This window comes from Mus caroli, unplaced genomic scaffold (genome assembly GCF_978045245.1).
Source record: "Mus caroli unplaced genomic scaffold, Mus_caroli_1 scaffold_5, whole genome shotgun sequence".
NCBI classification, from domain to species: domain Eukaryota; kingdom Metazoa; phylum Chordata; class Mammalia; order Rodentia; family Muridae; genus Mus; species Mus caroli.
In genome coordinates this window covers 19,866,458-19,879,554 of record NW_028227260.1, presented here as the reverse complement: position 1 = coordinate 19,879,554, position 13,097 = coordinate 19,866,458, and the positions used below count along the sequence as shown (strand labels likewise).

At 41.3% G+C, this 13,097-nt stretch overlaps 1 protein-coding gene across 6 annotated transcripts in view; it reads right to left on the bottom strand.

Annotated features, from left to right (window-relative positions):
- Nucleotides 1-13,097, bottom strand: part of Shroom2 (shroom family member 2) — a 181,587-nt gene that overhangs the window by 5,556 nt on the left and 162,934 nt on the right. For 4 of the 6 annotated variants that reach the window (XM_029473111.2, XM_029473113.2, XM_021153610.3 and 1 more), the window contains 3 exons: nucleotides 12,440-12,649; nucleotides 8,200-8,745; nucleotides 6,486-6,648 (listed from right to left, as the gene is read on the bottom strand). In XM_029473111.2, coding sequence (XP_029328971.1) covers nucleotides 6,486-6,648; nucleotides 8,200-8,745; nucleotides 12,440-12,649 — 919 coding nt within the window. The remainder of the gene's footprint in view (nucleotides 1-6,485; nucleotides 6,649-8,199; nucleotides 8,746-12,439; nucleotides 12,650-13,097) is intronic. The other 2 variants (XM_029473112.2, XM_021153607.3) reach the window with 2 other exon arrangements.

The following is a 13,097-nucleotide window of genomic DNA, read 5'->3' as shown; positions in this document are numbered from 1 at the left end:
TGCTGTGGTATGTGAATGCATAACCCGCACCCCAACATACACAAATTTTAAAAGAAACTGTATTTACTGAATATATAAATTCTGATGTGTATATATAAATATATATATATATAAAATAATAGAGGGCTGGTGTATAGATCAGTGATAAAGGATTGCCTAGTATCTAAGAGGTTTTGGGTTTCAGGCTCAGCACTATTAAAATAAACAAGCCAGGCAATGGTGGCATACACCATTAATCCCAAAACTCAGGAGGTAGAGGCAGGCAGATATATGAGTTAGAGCTCAGACTGGTCTACAGATTGAGTTCCAGGATAGCCAGGGCTACACAGAGAAACCCTATCACAAAGATTTAAAAAAAAAAAAGGGAAAAGAAAAGAAAAGCCTGTCAGTTAATCTCAAGCTGTACTACTGAGCAATTGTGATAAAAACTGCATGGTACTGGTACAGCAACAGACAAGTAGACAAATGGAATAGAATTGAATACCCAGAAATGAACCCACACACCTATGGTCACTTGATCTTTGACAAGGGATTCATCCAGTGGAAAAAAGACAGCATTTTCAACAAATGGTGCTGGTACAACTGGCAGTTAACATGTAGAAGAATGCGAATTGATCCATTCTTATCTCCTTGTACTAAGCTCATGTCTAAGTGAATCAAGGAACTCTACATAAAACGAGGGTCACTGAAACTTATAGAGGAGAAGGTGGGGAAAAGCCTTGAAGATATGGGCACAGAGGAAAAGAAGCAACGGCTTGTGCTGTAAGACCGAGAATCCACAAATGGGAACTCATAAAATTGCAAAGCTTCTGTAAGGCAAAAGACACTGTTAATAAGACAAAAAGGCCACCAACAGACTGGGACAGGATCTTTACCAATCCTAAATCAGATAGGGGACTAATATCCAATATATATAAAGAACTCAAGAAGCAGGACTCCAGAAAATCAAATAACCCTATTAAAAAATGGGGTACAGAGCTAAACAAAGAATTCTCAACTGAGGAATACTAAATGGCTGAGAAGCACCTGAAAAAATGTTCAACATCCTTAATAAAATAAAAACAACCCTGAGATTCCACCCCACACCAGTCAGAATGGCTAAGATCAAAAATTCAGGTAGCAGCAGATGCTGGCGAGGATGTGGAGAAAGAGGAACACTCCTCCACTGCTGGTGGGATTGCAAGCTGGTACAACCACTCCAGAAATCAGTCTGGCGAATCCTCAGAAAATTGAACATAGTACTACCAGAGGATCCAGCAATTCCTCTCCTGGGCATATACCCAGAAGATGTTCCAACTTATAATAAGGACACGTGCTCCACTATGTTCATAGCAGCCTTATTTATAATAGCCAGAAACTGGAAAGAGCCCAGATTTCCCTCAACAAAGGAATGGATACAGAAAATGTGGTACATTTACACAATGGAGTACTACTCAGCTATTAAAAACAATGAATTCATGAAATGCTTAGGCAAATGGATGCATCTGGAGGATATCATCCTGATTGAGGTAACCCAATCACAAAAGAACACACATGATATGCACTCACTGATAAGCAAATATTAGCCCAGAAACTTAGAATATCCAAGATACAATTTGCAAAACACATGAAAATCAAGAAGAAGGAAGACCAAAGTGTGGATACTTCGCTCCTTAGAACGGGGAACAAAACACCCATGGAAGGAGTTACAAAGTTTGGAGCTGAGATGAAAGGATAGACCATCCAGAGACTGCCCCACCCAAGGATCCATCCCATATACAACCACCAAACCCAGACACTATTGCATATGCCAGAAAGAGTTTGCTGACAGGACCTTGACATAGCTCTCTCTTGTGAGGCTATGCCAGTGCCTGGCAAGTACAGAAGTGGATGCTCACAGTCATCTATTGGATAGAATACAAGGCCCCTAATGAAGGAGCTAGAGAAAGTACCCAAGGAGCTAAAAGGGGGTCTGCAACCCTATAGGAGGAACAACAATATGAACTAAACAGTACTCCCCTGAGCTGTGTTTCTAGTTGCATATGTAGCAGAGGGTGGCCTAGTTGGCCATCAATGGGAAGAGAGGCCCTTGGTATTGTGAAGATCATATGCCCCAGTACAGGGGAATACCAGGGCCAGGAAGCGGGAGTGGGTGGGTTGGGGAGCAGGGCGGGCGAGGGTATAAGGGACTTTGAGGATAGCATTTGAAATGTAAATGAAGAAAATATCTAATAAAGAAAAAAGAAAAGTGTAATGATCCATATGAATACACACATGTAATGAGCCATACTGAATCACCTTACTTTAAAATTTATTTTAAAAAAATTACACTAGAAAAAAAGAAAAGGAAAGGAAAGGAAAGGAAAGGAAAGGAAAGGAAAGGAGAAGAGAAGAGAAGAGAAGAGAAGAGAAGAGAAGAGAAGAGAAGAGAAGAGAAGAAAAAAGAGAAAAGTCTGTCAGTTAATCTTGATTGTCAACTTGACTGGACTGAAACTTATTAGCAAAGTCCTGAAGTACATACAGGTTATAATGTGTCCAGAAGGATGTTTTCAGAGACAATTAGGTCTTGGAGCTCTGACCTAATTAATGGTTTTAACCATCTACCATTTCAGAATTTGAAAAATCTATTGGAAAGTGGAGCCTGGTTGGAGAACTGACAGAGTGGACATGATCTGAGGTGCTTCATCTTGCTCTTCCTGTCGCTATTTTGTTCTGCATCCTAGCTGCGATGAGCTCAACAGCTCTACTCCACCATGTCACACCTACTACGGTAGTATTTAGTCTATGAAACCATAGTTAACAAGAAACTGTCCTTCTCTGAAGTTGTCTGTTAAGTATCTCATCACAAAAAGGTAAAAGTAACATATGTAAAGGAATGTCAGTGACATTCTGAGACATCTTTAAGTGTAATCTACTGTCTTCGATCTGATCAGAATACAAATAAGTTACTATGGAAAATTATATGTAACATAAACCATTCAACTTTCACTTTTTTGTCTTTTTTTTTTTACAGTGCTGGTGATATAACTGTGGGTCTTATTGATCTTAGGCAAGCATCACTAAAATATATAGACCTATTATTTTAGCCACTGTAAGTGTGTGGTAATGTGGAATTTAGCACATTCATACTGCTATGCAGCCACCACCATTTATTTCTAGAATCTTGTCTTTTTGAGACAGACCAGTAAACAGTAACACTATAAGCCCGCCCGCCTGCTACACAAGCCACTTAAAGCAGTGCTTCTCACACTATGGGTTATGACTCCTTTGGGCGATAGAATAATTCTTTTACAGGGGTTGCCTAAGACCATTGGGAAACACACATATTTACATTATGATTCCTAACAGTAGCAAAACTATAGTTATGAAGTACCAATGAAAATAATTTTATGGTTAAGGGTCACCATAACATGAGGAACTGTATGAAGGGTCATAGCATTAGGAAGGTTGATAACTACTGATTGAAAGAATAAGTTTTATTTATTATTATTTCTATTTTTGTGTGTAGTCTTAGGAATGAAACTCAGGACCTCTTACATGTTAGGTATGTACTCTATCACTGAGCTATATTCCTAACCTTAAAGCACTAATTTTGTTTCTGGTGTTTTATTGTTACTGTTGTTGAGATAGTCTTTCTGTATAGTCCGGAGTGGCTTACAATTTATGGTCCTCTTGCTTCAACCTCAATGCTAGGATGATGGCTGTACCCTGACTTCACTGTATGTGTATATGATGTGCATGTATGTGTGTGAAAGCCAGAGGTTGGCATGAGTGTCATTTTATATTGAAGCAGGGTCTCTCACTTGAAACTAGACAATGATGAATTGGCTATTCTAGCTAGCCAGCTTGCTCTGTAGAGTCGCTGTCTTTGTCTCCTAAGCACTGGAATTACAGGCAGACTGCCACATTCATTATATATTTATGTGTGTTCTGAACTCCAATATTCATGCTTCCATAGTAAGCATTCTACCCAAGAGCCATCTCTCTAGCCATCAAGCATTGATTTTCAAAGAGCAAAAGTAAAATAAAATGTGGAGTTGGATATAGTTGTTCATGCCTGTCTAACACTGAGGTGGCTGAGGCAGGAAGACTGCAAGACCAGCCTGGGCTACATATGAAGTACCAGGCCAGACAAGGCTATGTAGCAAGATTCTCTCTCAAAAACTAAAGTAAATATAACAAATACAAATGTGTATAGCACACACAAAGAACCCCACCCCTCATGTACACACACTTTTTTGTTTTAATTAGAAGGAAGATTGGGATGCAATTTATGGGTAGAGTACTTTCGTCCCAAAAATGGGGTGGATGAACCGCCAAATTAATCTTTACTATCTAAAAATATAAGTCTGGCTGAGTGTACTGTTGCAGGTATGTAATCTCAGAACCCAGGAGACTGAAGCAGGAGGACAACATTAGAGGCCAGCCTGGATTCCATAACAAGTTATAGGTCAGTCTGAGTTATATAACGAGTCTATGTCCAAAAATAAATAAATAAAATATAATAAAAAAATGTTCAAACTTTGATTCCCTGAGACCCAAAGTAGTTGCTTCTAGTGACACAGTATCCTAGCTCCTGGTGCCTCTCAGAGCAAATACAGACACTATACAGACAAAGGGAGGTGAGATCACTTTTAAATTGTTTTGGGGGGTGGCATTTCTTTTTTTTCTTTCTTTCTTTCTTTTTTTTTTTTTTTTTTTTTTTTTTGAGACAGGGTTTCTCTGTATGGCCCTGGCTGTCCTGGAACTCACTTTGTAGACCAGGCTGGCCTTGAACTCAGAAATCTGCCTGCCTCTGCCTCCCGAGTGCTGGGATTAAGGGCGTGCAACACCCTGCCCACTGGGGTGACATTTCTGAAATGGACTTGCTATGTAGCTCTGGATGGTGTACAAGCTGGCTATGTATCTCAGACTGACTATGAACTTGTGCTAACCCTCTTCCCTCTTCCTTCTGAATGCTAGGATTATAGATATGTGCTACCATACCTTAATTTTAAAATATTTAGATATAATTTGTAGGGTAGAGTGTTAGAGAAAGAACCCAGGGCCTAATACAAGCTGGGTAAGCATTCTCCCAATGGGCTATGGGTATGCACTTCTAAATGCACTGCAATATGAAATAACAAGGCCTAACTGTAAGGAAAGTATATAGACTGTGGCCTAAATTAAAATGCTTCAAATTCTGTGACTTGTTCTATGAGGACAAAAACTGAAAATGTTGTTTTTAAAAATATGAACATGCAACTAGAATAAAATACATAATAATCTAATTCAAAGTCTCTTGTGAGACCAAACACCCATCTCCATATTTAATTCCCAGAATCCACTGAATGATGTTTTTAATGAATAAATAGTTCATGGTATTCCCTCCCTAACATTTCTAAGGTAATTAAGATCAATCTATGCTATCTTTCAAATTACCAGGTTGGCATCAATAGAGATAACACTGTCCTTGCAGTGACTGCCATGGGTGCCACATAAGGTGATCCTGAATTAATCTCCAACCTTCTTTCTTAGTTAACAAAGCTGAAGCCTTCCCTTCTGCTGCTTCTCCCCAAGACCACCAAGCTCTTCCCACAGGGCATCTACACCTGCTTCAGCTTTCCCTCACACAGCACTCATTTATGGGGCTTGAGCTCTGGCACTGATCTGGGTCTCTACAATCAGGCATTTCTCTCTCTATGTATATATTCACTCACCCTGTTCCAACTGTCCAATACCTGATGTAGAATAACAAGGGTTGGCAAACTTTTCCTATTAGGGGCTAGAGAGGAGCAATTTTACTCCTCGTAGGTTGTTACATGGTCAGTGACAGTCAATATATAAACAAATGGATATGGCTATGTTTCAAAAAACCTATTTCCAAAAGTAGGCAGAACAGTAAGGTTTACCAAGCCTATGTTAAACATCTTTTTGTTGTTGTTGGTGGTGGTATGGTTGGTGGTGGCCTTACATAATTCCTGAGAACACAGAGACCCTTACAGAGAGCTCCTTTCTCTCTAGTCTGCCTACAAGGGTTTTGTAGAAGGCTTAGAATAACATTAAGCATGAACAGCTTATTCATGCCAATGCCTTCCATGAAAATCAAGCACAAATGCCCTCAGAGATGCTGTGGAAGGTGTCTGCTGAGGTGAGTGGTCCTATTACCTTTCAATGGCCCAACATATAATTTTGAGGGAAGGGTTACTTTATTTTATTTTTTGAAGAAGGATCTCACTGTGAAGCCAAGGCTAGCTTTGAACTTACCCCACAGCATAAACTGCCTGCCTCAGTCTCCTGCCTCACTCTCCTGCTCTCCTGCCTCAGCCTTCTCAGTGCTGGGATTACAGGCATTAGTCACTATGCTCAGAAGGCAAGGAATTTTGTTTGTATAAAGGCAGATCTTGCAATTTCTCCCAAGCTGGTTCAGAACTTCTGGCCTTAAATGATTCTCTTGCCTCAGCTACCTTAATAGCTGTGAGTTGGAGCTACTGAGGTGGCATCAGACTTGTACTTCTCTTTCTTACCTTCTTAACAGAAAGGTCATGATCCAAGTCACCTGCTGAATACTCTTCAGGCTCCTGCAGGTCTTTCATCTTGATAAGAAGTTCTGCTTTGGGGGCTGATGTGCTGTAATAGGTAGAATTGGTGGCCAAGGACACAACCCCTGGCATACCTGGGTCCTGTTTCCTGGGTGAAGAGGCCAAAATTTTAATCAGCTGTGACACATGCACACCCTTTGAACTTAGTACCTAGGTTGTAACAAATGGCACTGAGAGAAGGACAAGAACCAGGGAAATGAGAAAAGAAGACTAAGCCCAAAATGTTTTCAAAAACAAAATAAAAAAAAAAACAACCTTTTTCTACTAATACAAGACTCACAGACTGTTATTCATTTCTGCCATTGTTTTTTAGTACTAATTTAGAAACTGTGGACCTTGCTATATTGGGCAAGTACTCTCATACCTAGCTATATCCCCAATCTAGACTATAGGGTTTTAATTTTTAAAAATGTGTGTGTGTGTGTGCGCGTGCGTGTGCGTGCTTATGCATGTGTTGGGCTATCCTATGCTCTGCTGAATCTTGAAAACAACCTCTGGGTTCTATATACTAGATACCAACTGCATGCCCCCAGATATAGCAAAGAAAATGTCTTTAGACACTGTCACATGGTCACATGTCTTCTGTAGAAGCAAAATTGTTTTTCTTATCCCATCAGTGATTTGTATTACATTCAAGGCCATACACATTCTAGGTAAATACTTTACCTCTGAGTTGCATCCTCAGCCCCTAGGTAACTGAAATTTAAACACACAAAAAACATCTCTAATGAAAGAAAATGCTGTTCAACTAGAGGCAGACTTTGTAACGTGCTTCAAAAATAGGTGAAAGGCAGGTAGACAAAAAGAGATACAGATTAAATATATGTAAAGATTACATGATAGCTGTATAGACCAACCTAAGATAAATAGCCAAGTGTGGTAGCACATACGTGCAACATCAGCTGTTAGGAATCTAAGGCAGGAAGATTTTTTGAGTTCAAAGCCAGTCCAGTTAACTTGTCTCAAAACAAAATAAAATGGGTGTGACTTGTAACTTAGTGATGACAAATTTACTTAGTATATAAGAGGACCTAGGTTCTATTTCAACATTATCAAGAAGGGTGTGGGAGGGAGATAGGCAGGTATGGTGGTAGATCCTATAAATCTAGCATTCAGGAAGCTGAGGTAGCAGGATCAAGTTTAAGGGAGCCCAAGCTTCTCAGAGAGACCCTACTTCAAAAACAAATGGATGGACAGGCACATCATATGCATATTAAATACAGAGATTAGATGATGGACATAAGACAGGTAATGGGGTGGACAGTTAGCTTCATATTAGTAGATGGGCTATTTCACACACTATAAGATCTTTAGTAGTACCTACTGTCTTTCCACTAGATGGCAGGAGTGCCCCATTCTCCAGAGTGATAGACAAAACTGGAGAGGATTTAGCTGTAAATTTGCTAAAATTTAGCTAAGATTTGCTGCAGTGGGCATCATCTTGCCTCTGCTAGATCCAGGTATGGTAATTTTAAACCTTACCAAACAGTGCTAAGGTTGAGGACCCCAAGGAAAACCATCACCTGTCCGCAGAAGCAATCATGAATATAAATACACCCCCTAAGTTCCTTCTTTCACTTCTAAGCCTATGAGATAGGGACTGAGAAACAAGCAGCTATGGTGTGTGCCATCTACTTACTTGTCCTCTGTGACTCTGGGTAAGGGGACTTTAGGGAGCAGCTTTCTCCGCTGCTGAGCTTCCTCTAGGAGGTACTCATCTTTGGGAAAAATTCCCTCCATCAGATCCATGGTAGTTTTGATCTTCACACTGGGGTCCAGGATGTCAGCCAAAGACTTGTCCTTTCCCACAATCTCCCTGGCTAATTCTTCAGACTTCAAGTCATCCATGGTCTTCTCCTTGCCCTTCCCATAGTTGAGGGAGGGAGGGGAGGAACAGCTATCTCTGACAGGAGGTGCTGGGGTGCTGGGTGGCCGGGGCTCTGGAGGGCGGGCTCTTTGAGGGGCTTCCACCTCCTGTCGTGTGTACACACAGAAGCGGGAGTAGCATTGCTCTGATGTACTCAGTGTCTTGATCTGGTCCCTCTCTAGCCCACTGGGCAGTGGGGGCAGCTCAGCTGGGCATGCGAGACTCTGACGGCTCTCCTTCTCAGGCTGGCTTTCTGAGTGCACGATTTTTATGGGCACCATCTTCACAGTGGTGTTGTTGTCCATCACCCGCTCGATTCTGCAAAAACAAGGGCTGTCCTCTGAAATCTTGACATGTACAGATTTCCACCCACGACCCACACAGGGATCCCAACACAAAGACCCACTGTCAACCAGCCAAATAGAAAGATAGCAGGAGGATGGAAAGTGTCCTCATCTGACCCCTCATGGTCTCTGGATGCCTAGCAGTCCAACTCAAACTCTGCCACACACCTGGACAAAGACAAAGAGATCCTGAATGACATAAGAACTGTTTAACTCATTTTTGTTTTCTTATGAAAATAGGCATTGAATTCCCAAAGGGCTTGCATTGGGAAGACAAATGCTCTATCGCATGAGCTACAGCTATAATATACTCTTTGATTTCTTGTTTTTATTCTGAGGGCAATACAAATGCATCAAGCACCATTTATTAATTCACCCTTTGTAGGAAAAATTATCAGTGGACAGAATCACCACAAACCTAAAAGTAGGCTGTTGCATATCAGCAGGTACCTGGGTGTTCCTCCTTCTCCCTAGAATACATATTGAGAGTTGCTGTGTTTAGAATTATTGCTGAGCACCTCTACCTATGGGTTCCACTCTGGGGCTTTGTCATGTGTTCCATGTGTCTCCCACATATTGATACCTAAAGCCACCCTGTGAGGGATACAATGCAGTATACTGAGAACTTACTTGTTCTGTATTAATCTCAGTGACTCACCTTGGGCAAACATAGTTTAAAAACTACAAGTTTCTAGCTAACTCATGCCTGTAATCCTAGCACTAGGGAAGCTGAGGCAGGAGGATTACTGAATTTCCGGCCAGTCTGTCATAAATAGCAAACGAAGTCAAGGAAGGGGGGGGGGGGAGGGAGAGGGTGTACCAGCCAGTATTCACTGGGACAAAAAGCCATTTCCTAGACTCACACAGGTCTTGAGCCCCAGTGTAAGACTTTGTTTCACCACGAAGTCCATTGTGCTCACTGTAGTTCTAGTGACTTGAGAAGCTAGAGCACCCTAAGCTGACTGGCATGAGAAAATGGTATACAGTTTGTCTACCACACACGTCATCTTATTGCGTTTCCTACTGGTATGGAAAACAAAACATGTATATGTACCCAAATTCTTAGGTTGATTTTTTTTTTTTGAGATAGGCTCTCACTATGTAGACCAAGCTCATACAGATCTGTCAGTCTTTCCTCCAGATGTCCTGAAAATTGAGCCTCATGAATAGTATTAGTGTCTTTATTAAAGAATAGTAGAGAACTTCCTGCCTCCTCTACCATGTGAGCACACAAGAAGGTGTCACCTATGAAGCACTTTTCTGAATCTGCCACACCTTCTTGACCTTGGTCTTCTAGTCTCTATAAAACAGGAAGGAGCAAGCCATGTCTGTTGTTTCTAAGCTACTTAGCCTGTGGGGTTCTATTAAAGTAGAAACTACCAGACTAGAGCTTTTCTCTCCAGATCCCTAACAGTGCTACCAATTGAAAGATGACTAACACAGCTGAGGCACACACATAAAACTGTGGATTCAACACAGTCACTAGAGACTGTGCTGGTTGGTATTTTTGTTAACATCACACAAGCTAGAGTCCTCTGGGAACAGGGAACCTCAACTGGAAAATGCCTCCATCAGATTGGCCTAAGTCTAGAGCATTTTCATGATTAATGATTGATGTGGGGAGCCCCTCCCACTTTGGCAGGAGGTCCTGGGTTGTATAATAAAGCATGCTGAGTACACTGTGGGGAGCAAGCCAATAGTAGTGGTTCTCCCTCCAAGGTCTCTTGCTTCAGTTTCTGCTCATACTTCCTTTAATGGTGAACTGTAAACTGTGAGAGGAAAGTGACCCTTTCATCCCCAAGTTGCTATTGGTCGTGGTATATAGCATAGCAGTAGGAACCTAACTAAGACAGAGATGCAATAACAACATAACTGATGTCCTTTCTAAACTTAATCTTTATTGTTTGATAATTTCATACATACTTACTTATGTTTTCATCAAATCCACCCCACATTCCTCCACTATTCCTTCTCACTTTTATGTTTTGTTTTGTCTTTTAAAACCACTGAGTTCACTTAGTGCTGTTAGTATGTGCATAAGTGCAGGACTATCTATTGGAGCATGGGGAGCCTTTCAGGGGCCACATCTTGAAAGAAAATTGACTCTCCCTCTCCCAGTAGGTACTGATTGCCAACAGCTTCTTAGATAGGTGATGGGACTTTGTGCTTCCATTTATGCTGGGATTTGTATGGCTTGATCTTGTGCATGCAGTCAAAGGCACTGTGAGCTCACGTGCACAACTGCCCTGTCCTGTCTGGAAATCAGTTTCACTATAGTCATTTACTACCTCTGCTACTCTTCCACAATGATCAATGAACTTTGGGAAGAGGACGTGTAATACTGATGTTGCATTTAGGGTTGAAAACTTAGAAGTTTCATATTTTCTGCATGTTTAAAAGTTGTAGATCACTGTGTTAACTGCTATCTATTACAAAAGAAACTTTTCTGATGAGGGTTAAGAGATGTACCAATCTATGGGCATAAAGACAAACACTTAAGGGAGGGTTTAATGCTAAATCCACATAGCAGAATGATAGTAGTTCTCTCTTACAGTCTACGCACTGTTAACAGTAGAAGACATTAAGTTCTGTTTTGTGAAACAGGTTTTAAAACCTTCCTTAAAATTTCTGTCACTATTGCATGAGTAGGCATATCTTGTCAGTTCATTATTATAGTTCCCAGAGTTCAAAGCTGGGTAAGGCTATTAATTACTCCCCTAGTATCATCCATAACACCTTCTTGTACTATGAAGGTGCTTAGCTAGTGGGAATGAAGCTTTAATATCATTACCAACTTCTTTTCTCCATGTTTTATGACTCAAGTATGTGGTGTCTTCTACAATAGGCAATAGGCATGAAGTTCTGGAAGGTAACCAAGAGCAATCACAATAACCTATTATGGTTAGGGTCTATGAGACCTCACTGACCAATAACTTGAAAAGAGGTAACCCATGGCACTCGGCCTTTTATCTGGGTTATTCCAGAGTTTAAAGGGGTTAGGCTGAGAAGCTAAGGATATAGCTCCTTGAGTCCTTGGCTATCTTAGCACTTTGGAGGTTAGAGGCAATAGGATAAGGAGTTCAAAGAAAGGTTAAGTTACATAGACAGCCTAGGCTACATAGTGGGTTCAAGACCAACCTAGACTATACATCAAGAGCCTGTCTCAAAAAAAAAACAAATAAAAACTGAAAGAGTGAAGGAGTATTTTTTTGTTTTGTTTTGTTTTGTTTGAGACAGGGTTTCTCTGTATAGCCCTGGCTGGCCTCGAACTCAGAAATCTGCCTGCCTCTGCCTCCCAAAAGTGCTGGGGTTAAAGGCATACACCACCACGCCCGGCTTGTGAAGGAGTATTTTAAAGAATATGAGAATACTGGACATTACTCAACTTTACTTAAAGATCTTATACTTAGGCTAAATCTGATTTTGATCATTGGCAAAACATGCATAGTTGGCATGTATCAGAGTTTAACGCAAATGAAATGCATTAAGATCAAAGGGGATCCTGATGTCACTAAATCACAACTGGTCAATTGAGCTGTGTCTCATCCTCCACACAATTTTCTGCGACTGAGTTTTACCCCAGTGCTTGAAGCTGCAACAATGCTCCAGCAACAAACACTCGAAGCCTGCATGGGATAAATACATAGCATGCTGTCATAAGACAATACCTTGCTGAGTTGTCTTCATGGATAAGCAGGGGAGGTTTATCTGTCAGCTTCTGTGGGGCAAACTGAGGCGAAGGGGAGCGAGAAGTTTCCATGGCTGATGCCTGTAGGTGTTGACACTTGGAAGAGAGCTGGGTTTCTGGTTGAGGGAAAGTTGTGTCTTCATTCACATGCTGGCTGTCTTGCGGCTGGGCACTGCTGAGCACAGAGGAGCTGTGAGAGAGGGACAGTCAAATCACATATATACATCCACGGACTCAGTAAATGATGTTGGTAAGGACTTGTGGACAGCCACAAGTGAAGCCACACGTGAAGATGTGCTGTTTAGGCCCTAGTACTTCCTGGGCTCAAGATTAGGCAATCAAGGCCTCTTTAGGGTACAAGGTCATGCTCATTATCCACAAAGTGTGTTTCTGAGCAGGCAGGGGGTTAAGGGGGAATCCTGGACTTGGGGTCCTGAGTCACCAGTGTGTACTCCTCTGAGTTATGTATACTCTCGAGGTAGAGTCCCAGATTAGTTCAGGCTCCACAGATTAGATTAGAGCTCCACAGGAGGGAGCTCTGGGTCTTTCTTGGAATGGGACAATTCAGGCAATATGGGATTGGCCTTTGAGTTCTGTTTCAGTAGGTCCTGCAGTGTTCTCAGACTAACTTCCTAACA